Raw genomic sequence first — 19,724 nt, 5'->3', positions numbered from 1 at the left:
CACATTGTTGTGCAACCAATTTCCAAAACTTTTTCATCTTCCTCAACGGAAACTCCGCCCCCATTAAACACTAAGTCCTCATTCCCCACTTCCCAGCCCTTGGCAACCCGCACTCCGATCTACGGTTTCACTGCCCCACATTATGATCTCACCTAAGTGGAATCACACAGTACTGTATTTGTCTTTTTGTGACTGGCTTATCTCACTCAGCATAACGTCTTCAAGATCAGGATTTCCTTCCTCTCCAAGGCTGAGCGCTATTCCATTGCATGGATGGACTGCATTTCGTTTATTCATTCACGAACACGTGAGTCGGTTTCCGGCTTCGGAGTTGCTGAAGCTCCAAGAGTTTGGATGTGCAGCTGTGGTGCAGTAGCGTCATCATCGGAGTCACCTGTCCCTCATGCCAGCGGTGCTCTCTGCTGTTACCAAGTCTGAACACCACTGCAGGAAGTACCCCTACTCCCGCCTCCACCCCGCACAGGGCCTGCCAGGTCTGCAGCTGGGGGGACCCACCCAGTGTATCTGGGCCACTCGGGGCCAGCCTCAGCAGGGGCACTTGCGGGGCTGCGCCTGCGGCTCCCTTACCGTCTGGTGTGTTGTACACAAGGATGGGCCAGCAGGTCACGCCACGACTGCAGGGGTTTCCGTCCTTCCTTATCAGTCTCCTCCTGCCTGAGGCCTGCTTTCTACCTCGGCCGGCCGGGGAGAATGGGAGGACCCCAAGGGAATCCGTGCTGAAGGACCGAAACCAATCCTCACGGTGGGACGACGCTGCGACATTTGAACTTGGGAGCGTGCAGGGAATGCTCCCCGTTTGTTCACAAACGCATTCATTTATTCAACGAACTCCGCGTCAGCCATCGGCTGTCATCCGTAGCCGAGCTGACTGCGGGCTTCACGGAAGGGATTCGGGGGAGCATTCCTCCGAAACAGCAGCACGCTGCCACGCTCAGCCCTGCGGTGGGCCGTCACCACGCCCCGCGCCTCCGAATCCACCGTCCCGGGGCCGCTAGCGGCTCGGGGGGCACCTGCCGGGACCGCGCCAGCCCGGCCGAGACCCGGGTCCCGCCCGCCAGGGCCCCGCCCACCCCCGGCAGAAGCCACGCCCCGTCCGAGGCGGCGGGGACGACCCGATCGACCGGACCCAGGCTGCTGCCCCAGGCGACACGCTTTCCGACTCCTTGGCTTCTCATGAGGGGAAACCACAGCGCAGCCAGCGCCCCCAGAGTCGGTGACTAGGGAAATCCACGCCCAACGCCGGAACCCGCCAGCGCCCAGCTCGGCAGGAAAGCCGGAAGTGGAGGCGCGGACCCGGAAACCAGTGAGGCCGGCGCGCGCCCGCCGGAAGCCGTGACCCCGAGGCGGCCCCCTCGCCCGTGGCGCCGGAAGTGGTCGCGGGCAGCTCTGCTTCCTGCCTGAGGGGCGCGGCGGGCCCGTGGCGGCCGCGGAGGCGGGAGCGCTCATGGCGGAGGGCGGCAGCCCAGACGGGCGGGCGGGGCCGGGGTCCGCAGGTAACGTGCGCGCGGCTGCCGCGGGGCGTGTGGGGATGGCGAGGGCTGGCTCTGGCGTCCCTGCCGAGGCCCTGCGTCCTCGTCCCGGGCCGGCCGGGCCCACGGGGCAGCCCGGGAGCCGCTTCCCGCAGGCCGGGGTCGGGGGTCAGCGCGGCCGGTCGCGCGGGGCGGCCCCAGCAGCGACGCGCTGCCGGCCCCTCAGCCTCGAGTGCAGTCCCCGCGCTGGATTTCCTCTCCGGTGGAACTTGCTCGTGACTTCTCTCCGGTTAGCCGATGCGGATTTGATATGGCCCAGCTGCAAGAGTAGGCCCCGGGTCACCTTCCGGCTCTGAGCGCACGGATCAGGACAGCCTCCCGGAGGGCGGGCACCTTTTCGCCCCTCTGCCCACCCCCACGGGCACAGACCAGCGGCAGCGGGGACGCCACCTCCGGCGAGCTCGTCAGTGACACAGCATGTCCCGGGGCCTTTGGCCCGCCCGCAAAGGAGGCAGCTAGAAAGGCTCACACCCACCATCCAAAATAACCTGCTTATCCTGTCCCCCACCTTGAAGGGCCCCTACCACGCACAGGTGAAGGAAGCGGTCAGGACAGGTTCCTCTTTCCCGGTGGTGTGGCAGGAGCCCCTTCTTGCCGGATTTCTGAGTTTGCCATTCGCGCCAATGGTTTCATGTGCTCTGGGCTTTACATGCTTCCTCTCCTTCTTAGTAATAAACCAAGAAATTTGTTAAAAATCTCGAAAGATTGACTTGGAGACTGGTGCGGATAGGTTTTTCCCTCCCTCCCTCCCTTCCTCCTTCCCTCCCTCCCTCCTTCCCTCCCCACCTTTTTCCAGTCATTTAAGAGACTTTTGTTGAAGACCTACTGTTGGCTAGACCCAGCGGAGGAAACTGCAGTGACCAGAACAAGCCAGACAAAGCATCCACCACCCTGGGCTGTGGTTGGCATTGACTTTGACATCGGAGACAGCCAGGGCCTTAGGTTCTAGAATGTCACTCCACGTGAGAGTGAGAGACGGAATCAGAGGTGTTCCGTGGGAAAAAGAGGACTAACAGCTACTTCCCAGTATAGAGAGGGGTCCTGGGAAAGAAACACTGGCTTTGGCGGCTGCACAGAGTTCCTCTTTTTTTTTTTTGGAGACGGAGTTTAGCCCTTGTTGCCAAGCTGAATTGCAGTGGCGTGATCTTGGCTCACTGCAGCTTCCGCCTCCCGTGTTCCAGCCATGCTCCTGCTTCAGCCTCCCAAGTAGCTTGCCCGGCTAAATTTTGTATTTTTAATAGGGATGGGGTTTCACCATGTTGACGAGGCTGATCTTTGAACTCCTGAGCTCAGATGATCCCCTGGCCTTGGCATCCTAAAGTGATGGGATTACAGAGGGCTTTTTTTTTTTTTTTTTGGAGTCTCTCGCTGTCACCAGGTTGGAGTGCAGTGGTGCAGTCTCGGCTCACTGCAACCTCCTCCTCCCGGGTTCAAGCGATTCTCCTGCCTCAGCCTCCCGAGTAGCTGGGACTACAGGCATGTGCCACCATGCCCACCTAATTTTTGTATTTTTAGTAGAGAAGGGGTTTCGCCATGTTGCCCCAGATTGTCTCGGTCTCTTGACATCGTGATCCACGCCGCCTCTGTCCCAAAGTGCTGGGATTACAGGCCTGAGCCACTGTGCCCAGTCGAAGGCTCCTTTTTCTATCCTCATGCACTGCTGTTACTCGGTGTGTTTTGGGCCTGGGGTGGAGAGGCAACAGATTTTCAGTTGAAGCTCAAGTGCTATCCTGGGGCAGTTGTGTTGTTACTGGAATAGTTGGTCAGCAAAACACAAACTTGAAGTTGCTTTTGAATCTGGAGCTGGGGAAAGATTCTGAGGCTCCTTTTGAGGTGGGCCAGAATTGGATAGCACAGAGGTCGGCAGAGGGGCCCAGAAGAGAGCCCAGCAAAAGTCCTGTGGCTTCTCTTCACCTGTTGGTTACTGCCTTACACCGGAATCTTTCCTGCTCCTGCTTTGAGCTTTCTCACTCTGTGGTAACCACAACTGTGGGGTTAATTACAGGGGAGGATAGTTACTGAAGGAAGACTGGGATAGTGGCATAAAGAGCTGTTCATGCCTGCTTGTTGATCTGTGGCCCGCCTGGTTGTGGAATCAGCGTGAGCAACCCAATGGACTCAAATCCTGGAGGGCAAGGACACTGCCTCATCACCCCATCGTACCTGTGGTTGAGTCTCGTCTACAGTAGTACCCAAAAGAGATTTGATTTTAATATAAAAAAAATTTCAGCATCTGGAAGAGCCCCTTATGGAGGGTGTGCTTTATACCTGCATGTCCGGTCTCACTCTAGGACAGCATGGCAGGGCAGGGACTTGAATCCAAGCCGTCTGTGTTTTTGCTTGTTACGTACATGCGAATCTGTGTAACTATTTTTACAAAACGTAAATCTTCAGAAGTTATTTTGGGTTATGATATGAGGTGAATAACTCAATATTTCCAAACAAGTACCTAATGGTACAAATGCCGTTTATTGAATACTCTTACATTCTCGCTGATTATGATGCTGGTTTATAATTTCAGGCATACCTTGGAGATAGTGTGTTCAGTTCCAGAACACTGTGATCAAGTGAATACTGCAATAAAGCAAGTCATGTGAATTTTTTGGTTTCCCAGTGCATGTATAAGTTATGTTTACATGATGCTATGGTCTATTAAGAGTGCAATAATACCATTATGCTTAAAAATGTACACATTTTAGTTAAAAAATATTGCTGAAAAATTGCTCACCATTATCTGAGCTATCAGTCACGAACTTTTTGCTGGTGGAGCATCTTGCTCCAGTATTGATGGCTCCTGACTCATCAAGGGGCAGTGGTAATTCTTAAATTAGATGACAATGAAGTTGCCATAGTGACTGGCTCTTCCTTTCATGAGATTTCTTTGTAGCATGAGAGGTGGTTTGATGGCATTTTACCCACAGTAGAGCTTCTTTCAAAATTGGAATCAGTCTTCTGCAGCCCTGCTGCTGTTTTATCAATGAAGTGTACGTTGCCTTCTAAATCCTTTATTGTCATTTTGACAGCGTTCACAGCATCTTCACCAGGAGTAGACTTCATTTCAAGAAACCGCTTTCTCTGCTCATCCATAAGAAACAACTCCTCATCCATTAAAGTTTTATCATGAGAATGCAGTAATTTAGTCACATCTGCAGGTTGTAATTCTAGTTCTCTTGTGATTTCCACCACATCTGCAGGTGCTTCCTCCACTGAAGTTTTGATCCCCTCAAAGTCATCCATGTGGGTTGGAATCAGCTTCTTTCAAAACCCTGTTAAAGTTGATATTTTGACCTCCCATGAATCACAAATGTTCTAAATGACATTTAGATTGGTGAATCCTTTCCTGAAGGTTTTAAATTCATTTTTGCCCAGATCCATCAGAGGAATCACTATCTATGGCAGCAATAGCCCTACAAATTGTATTAAACGATGTTAATACGTGAAAGTCAGAATGACTCCCTGATCCACAGGCTGTGGAATGGCTACGTTTGCAGTCATGAAAACAGCATGAATCTTGTACATCTCAATGAGAGCTCATGAATGACTAGGTGCTTTTTCAGCAAGCATACTATTGTGAAAGGAATCTTCTGAGCAGTAGGTCTCAACAGTGGGCTGAAAATATTCACTAAACCATGTTATGAACAGATGTGCTGCCACCTGGACTTGGTTGTTTCATTTTAGTGCATAGGCAGAAGGAGTTTTGGAATGGTGAGTGAGCCCTGACTTCAGCTTAAAGTCACCGGCTGCATTAGTCCCTAACAAGAGAGTTGGCTTGTCCTTTACAGCTTTGACACTAGGCATTGACTTCTCTCTAGCTGTGAAAGTCCTAGATGGCATCTTTTTTCCAATAGAAGGCTGTTTCTTCTACATTGAAAATCTGTTGTTTAGTGTAGCCATCTTCACTTTTAGCCACGTCTTCTGAATAACTTGCTGTAATGTCCACGTCAGCACTTGCTGCTTCACTTTGTACTTCTGTGTGATGGAGATGGTTTCTTTAAACCTCATGAATCAATCTCTGCTAGCTTTAGACTTTGCGTCTGCACCTTCCTGAGCTCTCTCAGGCTTCATAGAATCAGAGAGAGTTAGGGCCTTGTTCTGGATTAGGCTTTGGCCTAAGGGAATGTTGTGGCTGGCTTGATAGTATCTCCAGACAACTCAGACTTTATATCAGCAATAAGGCTGTTTTGCTTTCTTATAAATTGTGTGTTCTTCACAGGGATAGCGCTTTTAATTTCCCTCAAGCTCTTTTCCTTTGCATTCACAACTTGGTTGTTTGGCACAAGAGGCCTAGCTTTCAACCTTTCTTAGCTTTCCACATGCCTTTCTCATTAAACTTAATCATTTCTAACTTTTAATTTAAAGTGAGAGATGTATGACTGTTTCTTTAACTTGAACACTCAGAAGCCAGTGTAGGGTTATTAGTTAGCCTAATTTCAATACTGTGTCTGGGGAACAGGGAGGCCTGAGTGGGGGGGGAGAGAGAGAGAGAGAGACAGACAAGGAGTGAGAGGGAGTGGCTGGTTGGTGGAGCAGTCAGAACACAGACCACGTGGATGGATTAAGCACGCTGTCTCATAGGGGCACAGTTTGTGGCCCCCCAAAACAATTACAGTAGTAACATCACAAATCACTCATCACCGTAACAGATAAAATAATAATGAAAAACTTTGAAATATTCCAAGAATTACCAGATTGCGACCCAGAAGACACAAAATGAACACATCCTGTTGTATAAATACAGAGTTGCCACAGGCAGTCAGTTTGTAAAAAACACAGTTCCCTCTGGAGCTTGATAAAGTGAAGTGCAGTGCAGTGAAGGGTGCTGATATTGAGTTGTTTGTACTGAGTTCTTTCTGGGCGTTGATGGTTTGATTTATTAATCTTTATTTTGATGAGCATTCTGTTACCTATTAGGGTAGGGCTTTTTCTCTGTAACTTACTAAAAAAACCAGAAAAGTTCTCCCTTATTTATATTTTCAAATAAACTTTAGAATATTTTTCATGACATCTGATAACAAAACCCCAAAGAAATGGTTTGTACTTTATTTAAAATTCCTTAAATATTGAATCTTTTTTATCCAAGTGCATGGTGTGTTTTTTTCTGCTTATTCTGTTCTTTTGTGTCGTCTTATCAGTTTTATAGTCTTCATTATATGGGCTGGATTTATGTCTATGTACATGTATTTTTAACCTTTTTTATTGAGGTGGAACTTCTGTGTGGTCAAGTGCACCTTTCTCATGAGTTTCTTACGCATGCCTCCCTGTGGCCATTACCCAGGGCAGCATGGTAGGGAGTCATCCGTGTAGTAAACAGCAGCATTTACTCAGCCCTTGGGTTTTGCCCTGATGTCTTTTTTTGTAGTGAAGGAGATGACAGTGGTTCTCTTTTATAGTTTCCCAGTTTTAAGATATTCCCATATACCTTGAGTAAATTAGAATAATTGCATGCTAGATTCTTTGATACAGTATTGATTCAATCTGCAAATACTTTCTTTAGGATTTTGCTTCTGTATTCTTCAGTAGGTTTGACTTATAATTCCTGGGCCCTACCAACTTTAAAAAAAATTAATCTTGTCAGGGTTAGTGTCAGGAATGTGCTAGTTTTATAAGGGAAGGTTTTTACTATTTTCTCTTTTTGTTTTTACAGATAGGGTCTTGCTGTGTTGCTCAGGCTGTTCTCGAACTCCTGGCCTCAAGTGATCCTCCTGCCTCAGCCTCTTGAATGGCTGGGATTATAGGCGTGCCACCATGCCCAGCTTGTGATTTATTTCTTGAGCATTTGAATGTGCCCCATAGCTGGGAGAGGGAAGACTTGCTGCAGATGGCACTCCCTTTTGATTAACCTTGGTAGGGCCTCCCTGAGCTAACAAGAGCCCCTCTCTTCAGCGCAGGTCGTAATCTGAAGGAGTGGCTGAGGGAGCAGTTTTGTGATCACCCACTGGAGCACTGTGAGGACACAAGGCTCCATGATGCAGCCTACGTCGGGGACCTCCAGACCTTAAGGAACCTGTTGCAAGAGGAGAGCTACCGGAGGTGAGCGGCGCTGCCCCGAGCCTGGTGCGGGCACTTGAGCCCTGCAGGGCTGCATGAAGCTGAGCCTCACAGTCAGGATTGCAGATAAAGACCTTGATGTTGGGAGGAATGTGTTCCAGTTTTAGAGGAAGGGGAAAAAGGAGACTGAAGCAGCATGGTCAGAGTTGTAGGAGACAGCCAGATAGTGTGGTCAGGGAGACCTGACTTCAGGTCCTGCTCTGTCATTGACCTTAGTGTTTCCTGGCAACTTCTGGACCTCTGTGGGCCTCAGCCCCTTGATGTCACCCCTGAAGGCAGCAGCGTTTCCCTCTTCAGTGGTGGCCCTGCCCCATTGTGGGTCTCTTGTGGCTCTTGATCTCAGGAGCTTCTGTATGTTCACCTTCCTTCACCAGCTTCCCTGGCGCCCTCTCCTCTGCTTCTCAGGCCCTCAGTCATCTGCCCCGGGACCTGGGCCTCAGCCTTAGGCCCTTTGCCTCATCACCTTTCTCCTTACTGTTCTCCTTATCAGTGGTCCCCTGCCCTGACCTTGCCAAACTCTGCCTGTCCCTACAAAACGGCTCCAGCCCTTCGTTCACAGCAGCCGATGCTTGCCCCTCCCTCTCCTCTCCCTGCTCAGGACGCCTGGGAGAGCAGAATTTGCCTGCTCTCTGGAGTGTTCTCTGATTCTTCTGCGGGTTTAAGGTTGGAGTTCCAGCTAAAGCTTAAACTCAGCTGCAGCCGGGAGCTGTCCATGCTGCCTTTGTGTTTCTGCTGCTGTTCCTTCAGGACCCAAATGGCAGTGCGTTGATAGAAGCAATGCCTACATGTCGGTGCTGAGACTAATGCCACCACTTTTCTTTGGATAATTTCCAAGAAAAGGATTTCTGCAGGAATATGTTTCTTCATTTCCTTCCAGTGTCTTAGTGGTATTTCATCAGAAAAGTATCAGTTTTTAAAAGAAGAATACCAGAAAGGACTGTCAGATGAAGATGGATGGGTCACGTACAAATATTTAATGTGGATGACTCAAGCCCAAAGCAAACCTAAATTAAACTTGCAGATGTAACAGTGGAATGAGAGTTCAGTGAGGCCTTAGACCAAGTCTTTTCTATTGCTTTTCCCAGCACTGTTTATTCTTCTTCCTTTACTCAGGTCTGGGCGTCTCTGTTTCTTTACGTTTTCCTGTTGCTATTTGTCACTTCTTTGGTGATGAGTTCCTGGAGCATTCCTCCCTTGACTTTCCTGTGCAGTCAGAGCTGGGGCACGGCCGGCGGCAGAGCCTGGAGGGCTGGCTTGCGGAGCTGCTCCCGCTGCATGTTCCTGGGGCCTGGTTTGATGCTCTGGGCTCCTGAAGTTTGTTCTCGGTTACACCAGGAGCTCACTGTGAACTGGTTGCAGTTGCTGCCTTGCTGGGTTAGTGGTTGGGGCAGGCAGTTGCAGTCTGATTGTGATATCTGCTGAGAGCTGAGTCTGGACAGGGTCCTCTGCAGCTGTTGGCCTGGGGTGTAGCCCCCATGCCACTTTAGTGATCCTTTAGGCCATCATTTGTTCAGTGTTAGAGGTTGGGGGGCCTACATAGTCACCTAGTCCTGGTGAGGATGCTGAGGCCCAGAGAGAGGCCCAGCCTCAAGCCTTCACACGTAGTAACTGGGGAAAAGCGGCCTGACCCAGACTCCTGGGTGAGTGCGCTGTTCACTCGGCACTGCCTCCCAGGCAGACCCTTTCCACCTGTGTAGAGGAAGGCACTTCGGACAGCAGTCAGGAAATCTGAGAACTAGGGATCTTAGTATTGGTGCTGATCATTCTGCCGATGCCCCGAGTTTCCTGTCTCTGGAATGGGGCTGGGAATGCCTGCCCTGCCCTGCCATGCCCAGGTTCCACAGGGGAAAGGTGTCAAAGCATTTCAGAAGGCAGAGCCCGTTAACTGGTGGTGTTATTAACCGGCAGGGGACTATGTCAGTCACCTCCTCGGGAGTCTGTCTGTGGGCCAGGATGAGGGGGCAGTGCAGCCTGCCCCTGTCCTGGGGCTGCATCTCATGAGCCCCCTTGTGTTCCTCCTGCAGCCGCATCAACGAGAAGTCTGTCTGGTGCTGTGGCTGGCTGCCCTGCACACCGTTGCGAATCGCGGCCACTGCCGGCCATGGGAACTGTGTGGACTTCCTTATCCGGAAGGGGGCTGAGGTGGATCTGGTGGACGTAAAAGGACAGACGGCCCTGTATGTGGCTGTGGTGAACGGACACCTAGAGAGTGCCCAGATCCTTCTCGAAGCAGGCGCAGACCCCAACGGAAGCCGGCACCATCGCAGCACCCCCGTCTACCATGCTTCTCGTGTGGGCCGGGCTGACATCCTGAAGGCTCTCATCAGGTCAGTACTGCGGGGCTCCTGGCCGCCAGGCTCCTGCGGCCACTTCACTTTTCTTCTCTGTATTTGCAATTTTTCCTTGTTTAGAATTCGCTTCTTTGGATGACTCGCCTGTTTTGCTGGTCTTTGTAAAGAGCTGCTTCTTGGCTTTATCAGCTCTCTTTGTTTTTTTGCTTACGTGTTCCTTTATATCTGCTTTTATCTTTTTCTGATTTTTTCCTTTTTTTTCCCTTTTGAGTTGAATGCTTAGTCCTTTTATTTTTTTGATTAAGAATGAAAACTTTGGTGCATGCCTGTAATCCCAGCATTTTGGGAGGCCAAGGCAGGCGGATCACGAGGTCAAGAGATCGAGACCATTCTGGCCAAGATGGTGAAACCCCATCCCTACTAAAAATACCAAAAAAAAAAATTAGCCGGGTGTGGTTGCAAGCACCTGTAATCCCTGCTACTCTGGAGGCTGAGGCAGGAGAATCGCTTGAACCCGGGAGGTGTAGGTTGCAGTGAGCCAAGATCGTGCCACTGTACTCCAGAGTGAGACTCCATCTCAAAAAAAAAAGAAAAAAAAAAAGAAAACTTGTAGGGTTAAGTTAACCTTTTACTGTAGTTTTGATCATGCTCTCTAAGCTTTTTCTTTATTTTTTAAGTAGCTCTAATTGAAGTTGCTTTCCTCTTTGTTCTTAGAGTTATGGAAGATAAGGTTTTAATAACACTTTTATTATATTATGCTTAGATGATATGGACCATATAGTTTTCATTTTGGGGATTCTTTGAATTTTAAAGAAGGTATTAATTATTATTTTTATTTAGTTTTTGAGATGGGGTCTAACTTTGTTGCCCAGGCTTGAGTGCTGTGATGTGATCATAGCTCACTGCACCCTCAAACTCCTGGGTCCAAGTGATCCTCCAGTCTCAGCCTTACTGGTGGGTGACACTATAGTACCGTGCACTGCTGTGCTGGCTTATTATTGTTACTTATTAATGTCAGATTACATTGTTGTGAATGCTTGAAACAAGTACATGACCATGGGTGTTTTATTTACATATTATACGTTGTTAACCTAAGTTAGGTTAACTCTCTCTCTTTTTTTTTTTTTTTAATTTTCTTGCCATTGGATCTGCCAGAAATTTAAAGAAGTCTGTTATCTCTGATCACATTTGTGATTTTGCCATTTTTCCCCTTGTACTTTGAATAGGTTTTGTTTTGAAAATGTTAATGCTAATTGAGCTCATAAAAGTTCCTGCTTACGTATGATGCTCTATCAAAACAAGAGCACTGTTAGTTTCATTTGAGGCCAGTTTACATGGCATTATATAATATTTTTAATCCTAGCGCGTCTCAGTAGTGTTGTTTGCACTGTATAGAACTATTTGTCTAGGAGTTTTTGCCTTTTAATACAGTTAACATTATTGCTATAGCTAATGTTAGGGTCTATTTCTGTTTTCTTTCTGTTTTGTAACTATTTGCATTTGATATCTTTTCTTCATGTATGTTTTCGTTGCTTTCCCCTTCCATTTTATTATGTTTACATCTTGTTTTAATCATACTAATGGTTGCCCTTTTTTTTCCCTTTGGAACCAGATCGTGTTTTTATTTTTCATGTTTCTAGTGACTTCTTTCCAGCAAAGATGCTTTTTTCCCTCCCTTACTCTGGAGACCAAATTGCTCTGCATTTGGTCAGGGTGCAGTTTAGGTAGCTGGTTCTCAGGGAAATGTTTCCATATTGGAAAGGATTAGGTAAGGAAGGGTTCTGTTGTTAGAGGCTGCAGCCAGGTTGGTTCTGAGGAGCAGGGACCTGGCATTCCCTTTACCCAGCACAGAACATGGTTTTTAAATCACGCACTGAGAATAAGCTTTTCCAGTTTTATCAATTAAAGAGCTACACAATAGGCTTTTGGGAGGATAAAGAGATGAAAGTGCTAAGGTTGTTATGTTAAGAGGATGCTAAAGCTGCGAGGCTTTTTTCCTCTTTTTAAGGGTTTCTAACCTGATTAAGCTACCTCAGTCCCATGCTCATCCTCAGCGTCGTGGAGAATGTAAGCTATTAATTTGGAAGTGTTTTTGAGTAGGATCAATCAGTGAAATTCCATCTTGGTTCCAGAAATCCCTCTGGGCATTTCAGTCAATTCATGACGCACGAGTGCTGTGTTACCTGCAGGCCGACCGAGAGGTGTGTACACAGATGCCCTTCTTGTGAAAACGTTACCAAGACAGCTTACTCCCCGACTGGAGCACAGGACATTACTTTTACAAGGCAGTACCAAGAACATATATTATTCTATTAAAAAGTTTCCTATAGTCTAAATTCCAAGATAATTGACTGTTGGAAGGTAGAGTGGTGTGGTTAAGTTACTGAACAGCGATGTTATTTGGAAATAACTTCACTCTGCCTTCCCTGTGCCAGTTCCCTCTCAGACAGGGCTCTCATCTTTCACGATTGCAATTTTCTGTCCCTCTATAAGTCACCTCCATTTTGTTATTTGTAAATTCCCTTGGTATATATTGCTCATACTTTAGAGAAAAGGTACAGAATGGTATTTCTGTATGTGCAAAAGTTATATTGATTTATTGAGTTCTCCCAGTGGTTCCTTGACGGTGATATTAAACGCAGTAGAAGAATTTGGAAAAAATTCAGGATTAAAATTAACTGGATCTCATCCAGTATATTTTTATGAGTGGATGAAGGGCTATCTTTCCCACAGCTCAGCTTATACCAGATTGTCATATTGCCCTACATTGCAAATGTTTTGGAAGATTTTCCCTAAGAATAAGGAGAAAAAAGCCATCACTGCTTGCGATCTAGTTTTCCTTTGCTTAATTGGTTGGGTGTATGAAATGAAATATGCATTTCTTGTTGGTTCTGTGTGTTTTAGAATGTTTCCCCTGTCACTCCTAGAATGTCTTGGAGAGTGAGTGAGTGTGTTTGTTGTGGAAGCTAAATTGTCGTGTGAGCGTGTTGGTGGTCCCTGTTCTCATCCTCAGGCCTGTGTTGCCTGAAAGCAGCTGTTTCGGTTCCAGGGGAATGTTTCCGTGGACACTCAGGATGGTGCTGAGGAGGCGGTTGGAAAGCTTGGTTGCCGGCCATTTGTGTTGGCCAGTGCTTGATTGCGGCATGGAAGACGACGCTGTTCTTCTGGCCTCCCCGCGCCCTGTGTGTTCTGGCCCTGCCATCGCTGCTCTCCGCATACTGCCTTTTCCTGTTTTCAAATGAAATACTTTGGTGGTGATGAATCTTGTGAGACATTGCGGGGCCGTGTGGGGCTGATGAAAGCTCAGGAAAACAGGTGCTGACTCTAATGTTTACTCAGATTAGAGTCACTAATGCGTCTTGGGCAGGAATCTTGAAGTGAGGTTGTGTTCCCATTCCCTCCGTCAGGCTGCATATGATCTCTGTGTCCATTACTGCTGATACTCACTTCCATTACTTGATGAAGATGGTGCCTGCCATGTTTCGGTACTGTAAAGCTATTCCTGTTCTCTCTGTAATTAGGATTCTGTGGAGAGGTGCTCTGCAACTGTGTATATATCCTGTTCGTCTCAGATTTTTAATTGTTCATTTATGTATTTGTTAGTATAGAATCATGGTTTCTGATATTATTCAATGAATTGTAATTTATTATTATTGTTACTTAATTTCAAATTCATATTTTCCCAGATTTGGCTACTGATAGCTGCTTCAAGCCACCTCTGCCCTTTTGACATGTCCTTATCATTCTGTGAGTAGTTCCTTTCTCATGGAACAAGATATTCTAGGCTCATCTTGTACTTTGTCTCAGTCCTGGAATAAGTCATTTCTCCAAGGTTTCTTTTAGTGAAGAATGGTGTGCAGAAACCTACGTCTGGATGCTAGGAGTGCCTGTTGCTTTTGGGGTGTCACTGTTTTCACGCCCTCCTCCTGGACCAAGCTAAGGTTGTATGTACATTCCACATTTTTGTCTATATTTATTTTTTTATTTTTTGATACAGAGTGTTGCCCTGTCACCCAGGCTGTAGTGCAGTGGTGTGATCTCGGCTCACTGCAACCTCCATCTCCCTGGTTCTAACAATTCCCCTGTCTCAGCCTCCCAAGGAGCTAGGATTACAGGCGCTCACCACCACACCCAGCTATTTTTTTATGCATTTTTGGTAGAGATGGGGTTTCACCATGTTGGTCAGGCTGGTCTTGAACTTCTGACCTCATGATCCGCTTGCCTTGGCCTCCCAAAGTGCTGGGATTATAGGAATGAGCCACTGTGTCTGGCCTATATTTCTTTATATACATTGACAGGAGTTCACCTGGCTACCCTTAATCCAGGCTAACGCCACAAGGTTCTTCCTAGTTTCTTCCTTTCACCAGTGAGAACCTGGCTCCCCCGCCCCTTCACACACAACATGTGTTGGCCATGTTGTCTCCTGTGTGGCACCAGCCAGCCTCCTTTTGTGGCCCCTTCCCATACATGGCTCCTGGCCTGTTTGTGCTCTACCTCATGCCAGGTAGCCATTCTTGACAGGTGGCCTCACTTTGCCAGGACTCTGGGAGCCAGGGCCCCCTCATTGGCTGATCCCTGTTCAGAGTAAAAATCATTAGGAGTTTGCACTTGGCCTGGAAGAACCCTAAGTGCCTGATGGAGAGCAGTGTATTTGGTCATCTCTGAGTAGAGTGACAAGGGCAAGTGAAGTCAGTGGAGTCATTTAGAGATTGGCTTTGGTGGATGATGAGGCTTCTAAGTCAGGTGGCTCCTGCACCTGCCCTGTGTGAGATTTGTTTCTTCCTATCCAGCCTGCTGCTGGAGGTCAGGAGGGGCAGCCTAGGGGCTACCTTGCTCCTGGCCGTGTGCATGCCCATGTGGAGAGCTGCATGATGTTCCCCTGCCAGCAAGCTGTGCGTCCTGGCCTGGGGCCTTCCAAGTGAACCTGACGCTGGGAGTGGTCTGTGCTAATCACCGGAGTCTGGATGTTTAGTGTGCCTGAAGAAAACAGCCGTCCTTGCGGGCAGCGCATTGTGACACCAGCTGGATACCTGATGGAGTTCATGTGTTTCTTTTTGCTTAAATAATTTTTTTTTTTTTTTGAGACAGAGTCTCACTCTGTTGCCCAGGCTGGAGTGTAGTACAGTCTTGGTTCACTGCAACCTCTGCCCCACTGGATTTAAGCGATTTGCATGCCTCAGCCTCCCGAATAGCTGGGATTTTACAGGTGCTGGCCAGCACGCCTAGCTAATTTTTGTATTTTTAGTAGAGATGGGGTTTCGCCAACTTGGCCAGGCTGGTCTCGAACTCCTGAGCTCAGGTGATCTGCCTGCCTCTGCCTCCCAAAGTGCTAGGATTAAAGGCATGAGCCACCACACCCGGCTGCTTTCAACTTTTAAGGATTGCTTTTTACTTAATTTTGTTTTACAACATAAAAAATTTACATGGTTCCAAAGTCAAATAAGGTATAATTTTTTTTTTTTTTTTTTTTTTTTTTGAGACAGTCTCACTCTGTTGCCCAGGCTGTAGTGCAGTGGCACACTCTTGGCTCACTGCAGCCTCTGCCTCCTGGGTTCAAGTGACTGTCATGCCTCAGCCTCCTGAGTAGCTGGGACTACAGGTGTATGCTACCTTGCTCAGCTAATTTTTTTTTTTTCTATTTTTATTAGAGACTGGATTTTGCCATATTGGCTAGCGAACACCTGGCCTCAAGTGATCTGCCTGCCTTGGCCTCCCAAGCGTTGGGATTACAGGCATGAGCCACCATGCTTGGCCAAGGTGCAAATTTTTGGATGTCTAGCTTGTATCCTTGTCTCCTTCATCCTGTTATCTCCTTTCCCAGTAGAAAACCATTAAAAAATTCCATGGTTTATAAGCACACTGCAACCTGCTTCCCCATAGAAACGGTAGTGGACTATCCACTCTCACTGTCCTGCTTCCTCCCCTCTTCCTGTGCTTGGGGGCCATTCCGGAGCAGTGTATAGCAGCCCTCCTCACTCCTTTTCAGAGCTGCGTGGTGCTGCATTGTGCAGTTGAGCTGAAGTTCATTCAGCCAGTCCCCTGTTAGTGGACACGTGGGTGGTTTACTGTCTCCAGCTGTTATGGATAGTGCTTTAATGAATTGCCTTGTGCATACATTTCTTTCATAGTTTTGCAGATGTATTTTGGAAACAGATCCTGAGAAATGTGATTGATTGACAGGTTAAATGCATATGTAATTTTGCTAGTGATTGACAGATTTCCCCCCTCCATAGGGGGAGTGTTTACTTTTCATTGCTCAAACAGTGAGTGAGACTTTCTGTTTTCTAACCTGGTCAATAAATTTTTGGATTTTTCCCAATCTGATAGGTGAGGAGTGATAGCTCAGAATAGTTTTAATTTGCATTTCTGTTCTGAGTGAGGCTGAGTGTCTTTTCCTGTGGCTAAGAGCCGTTTGTAGCTGTCCATCTCTCTAACTTTTTTCTTTTTTTTTTTGAGACGGAATCTCGATCTCTTGCCTAGGCTGGAGTGCAGTGACACCACCTCTGCTCACTGCAACCTCTGCCTCCCAGGTTGAAGCAGTTCTCTTACTTCAGCCTCCTGAGTAGCTGGGATCACAGGTGCGTGACACCACGCCCGGCTGACATTTGTATTTTTAGTAGCGACAGGGTTTCGCTGTGTTGACCAGGCTAGTTTCAAACTCCTGACCTCAGGTGATCTGCCTGCCTTGGCCTCCCAAAGTGCTGGGATTATAGGCGTGAGCCACTGTACCTGTCCCCATCTCTCTAATTTTTCTGCAGGGCTATTGGTCTTTTTCTTTTAGAAGCTCTTTACATGTTAGGGATATTAACCCTTTGTAACATTTTTCCCCAATTTTTCATTGTTTTACTTTGCTTATATTGTTACATCATGCTTATGCCATGCAAAAATTGTTCTTTTCAAAATTTTTATGTTAAAAACATTTTCCTTGTGGATTTTGTGTCAGAATTAGGCAAATTTTACTTAGAAGTTTTTTCCTAGTTTTTGCATGGTTTCATATTTCACGTTTTAAATTCTGATTCATTTGGAATGTATTCCAGTATATGCTATGGTGAATGGATTTACTTTTACCTTCTTCCATATGGATGTCCAGTTATCCCAAAAAACACTTACTAAGACATCCACGTCCCTCCCTTATTTGAGAAGCTGCCTTTATTTATATATGAAATTTCTATATGCAATTTGGCCCATTTCAAGATTTTCTGTAAAGTTCCATTATTCTCTCAGTTTTGTTCACATACCAATACCAGTTTTATTTTTACTCTTTATAGTAAATTGCACTTATGGTGTGGCTACCTTCCACCCTACATTATTGCTTAACTTTTTCATCTTGTTTGAGCTTACAGATGAGGAGCTTTATAAATCAACTAATGCAGCTCCAGGGATGCTGTTTTTATTTATTTATGTTTATAATCAACTTATTCTAGTAATGATATTTTCATTTATAAAATAAATTTAGGGGGAATTATCTTAACAACGTTGAGTCTTACGCAGCACTGTGCCATGTCTTTCCATTCTCTTAGGTCTACCTTTGTTCATGTTCAGTAATAGTTTATTATTTATCTTATGCAAATTTTGGACATTTATTGTTAAGTTTATGCTTAGATATATCATTGTAAAATTTACTTTGCTATTGTAAATGGAGTTTTATTTTTATATGAAGGCTATTGGTTTTACAGTCAGTTACTTCAGTAAGTTATCTCATTGCTTGTTAGTTTTTCCATATTATTTAGGGCTTTTCAGACATGTCATAGCCTCTGAAAATAGGAAATTTTTTACCTCTTATTTTCCAGTCTTATGCATTTAACTGTTTCTCTTGACTAATTGCACAGGATACCTTTAACACCTTGTTCATTAGGAGGCTGGAAAGCAGCAATCTGTCTCGATCCAGCTTTGGCACGAGTGCTTCTAGCCTTTCCCTGTTAAATGATATACTGACTTCGGGCCTGAGGAAATATGTACTATCACATGAAGGAAAAGCCATCACTTTCTGTTTTATTGAGCATTTTTAAACATGTACAGCTCTTAAGTTTTGTCATATGCCTTCCTTTTTTTTTTCTTCTTATTTTGTATCTGCAGAGATAATCAGAGGAATTGCCCCTCAGCCTCGTTTTACATTTGATTATATTCATAGTGTTTATAATATTGGAGCTAACTGTGTGCATTATTGGGATAACTCCCATGAGGTCATGGTTTATTGCTTTCTTAATATGCTTTAGGATTCTCTTTGGCTAATATTTTATGGAAGATTTAAAATTGATACTCATAAATGAAATTAGTTGGTAGTTTTTCCTTTGCTTTGGGCTTTGTTGGGTTTTGGGCTATTGTGCCAATTTCATCAGATGAATTTGGAAGTTTCTCTTCTTTTTCTTTGCTCTGAAATAGTTTAAATAGCCTTGAGATTATTGGACCTTTAAAGGTTTGAAGGAGACTTCCCTTAGGAATTATTTTATGTGCAGGGATTCCAAGTTCTTTCCTGCTACCTTACCTTGCTGGATGTAATGAATCTATTTAATCTGTGGAGTCTCCTGTAGCGCCTGGTGTCACCAAATTAATCTGATCTGTGAAGTCTCCTGTAGCCCCTGGTGTGGGATCTGTGGGCTGTGGTCGGTCCCCTGCACAGTCTGACTTTCCCTTTCTTCCCTGCAGGTACGGGGCTGATGTTGATGTCAACCACCACCTGACTCCTGACGTCCAGCCCCGATTCTCCCGGCGGCTCACCTCCTTGGTGGTCTGCCCCTTGTACATCAGTGCAGCCTACCACAACCTCCAGTGCTTCCGGCTGCTCCTTCTGGCTGGAGCGAACCCTGACTTCAATTGCAATGGTCCTGTCAACACACAGGGATTCTACAGGGGCTCTCCTGGGTGCGTCATGGATGCAGTCCTGCGTCATGGCTGTGAGGCAGCCTTTGTGAGCCTGCTGGTAGAGTTTGGAGCCAACCTGAATCTGGTGAAGTGGGAGTCATTGGGTCCGGAGTCGAGAGGAAGAAGAAAGGTGGACCCTGAGGCCTTGCAAATCTTTAAAGAGGCCAGAAGTAAGTGGCCTGAGTTCAGCTCTGACTTGTGGGCTGGGTTGATTGAATGAATCAAGATGTAGCAATAAACAAAAAACAAAAACAAAAAAAAACTTCTAACTGTGCACTTGGCCGAAATATTGTTAGCACTTGCAGTTTTCCAGATGGTTATTCAGATTGATCTTCTCTTTTTAAATTCCTGGATGCCAAGAATCGATATCAGGAAGTCTCTAAAAGTACATGTGTGTTGTCAGAACTCCTAGAATTATGTTTTCTCTCTCTTTCCTTTTTTGAGACAGGGTCTCACTCTGTCACCCAGGCTGGAGTACGGTGGTACAGTCATGGCTTACTGTAGCCGTATCCTCCTGGGGCTTGTGTGATCCTCCCACTTCAGCCTGCCAAGTAGCTGGGACTATAGGCGCACACCATACTTAGCTAATATTTGTATTTTTTGTAGAGATGACGTTTTGCTGTGTTGCCTAGGCTTGTGTTGAACTGCTAGACTCAAGTGATCTGCTGTCTTGGCCTCCCAAAGTGCTAGGATTACAGGCATGAGCCACTGCCCTGGCCTAGAATTATAGTCTCTTTATCCTTTTGCTCTGCTTTCTGGCCCCAGATTCTTACGGACAGTGACTTCTTTTATGCCCGGTTTTTAAATGAGCCCTTAAAACAAATTGTAAGCGGCTTTCTTGGATTCCTTGCTTTCCCTTCTTCAGTTCCAGTCAAGTATCACTATTTTGGATTGTGTGATAAGTCTCAGTTTTGTTACAATAAAGTTCCTAGTCTGCTTATTTATGAAGAGGGATTTTTTTTTAACGTTAATG

General features: G+C 46.4%; 1 protein-coding gene across 7 annotated transcripts in view; it reads left to right on the top strand.

Annotated features, from left to right (window-relative positions):
- Positions 1–1,449: 1,449 nt before the first annotated feature.
- Positions 1,450–19,724, top strand: part of ASB1 (ankyrin repeat and SOCS box containing 1) — a 64,104-nt gene continuing 45,829 nt past the window's right edge. For all 7 annotated transcript variants that reach the window (XR_012517585.1, XR_012517582.1, XR_012517586.1 and 4 more), the window contains exons 1-4: positions 1,450–1,514; positions 7,439–7,580; positions 9,623–9,925; positions 18,536–18,921. Coding sequence is in view for 1 of the 7 variants with exons in the window: in XM_039470001.2 (XP_039325935.1) it covers positions 1,466–1,514; positions 7,439–7,580; positions 9,623–9,925; positions 18,536–18,921 (880 nt within the window). In the remaining 6 variants the exon portion in view is untranslated. The remainder of the gene's footprint in view (positions 1,515–7,438; positions 7,581–9,622; positions 9,926–18,535; positions 18,922–19,724) is intronic.

The sequence above is a fragment of the Saimiri boliviensis genome, chromosome 5, assembly GCF_048565385.1.
Source record: "Saimiri boliviensis isolate mSaiBol1 chromosome 5, mSaiBol1.pri, whole genome shotgun sequence".
NCBI lineage: Eukaryota > Metazoa > Chordata > Mammalia > Primates > Cebidae > Saimiri > Saimiri boliviensis.
This window is presented reverse-complemented; position numbering and strand designations above follow the sequence as displayed.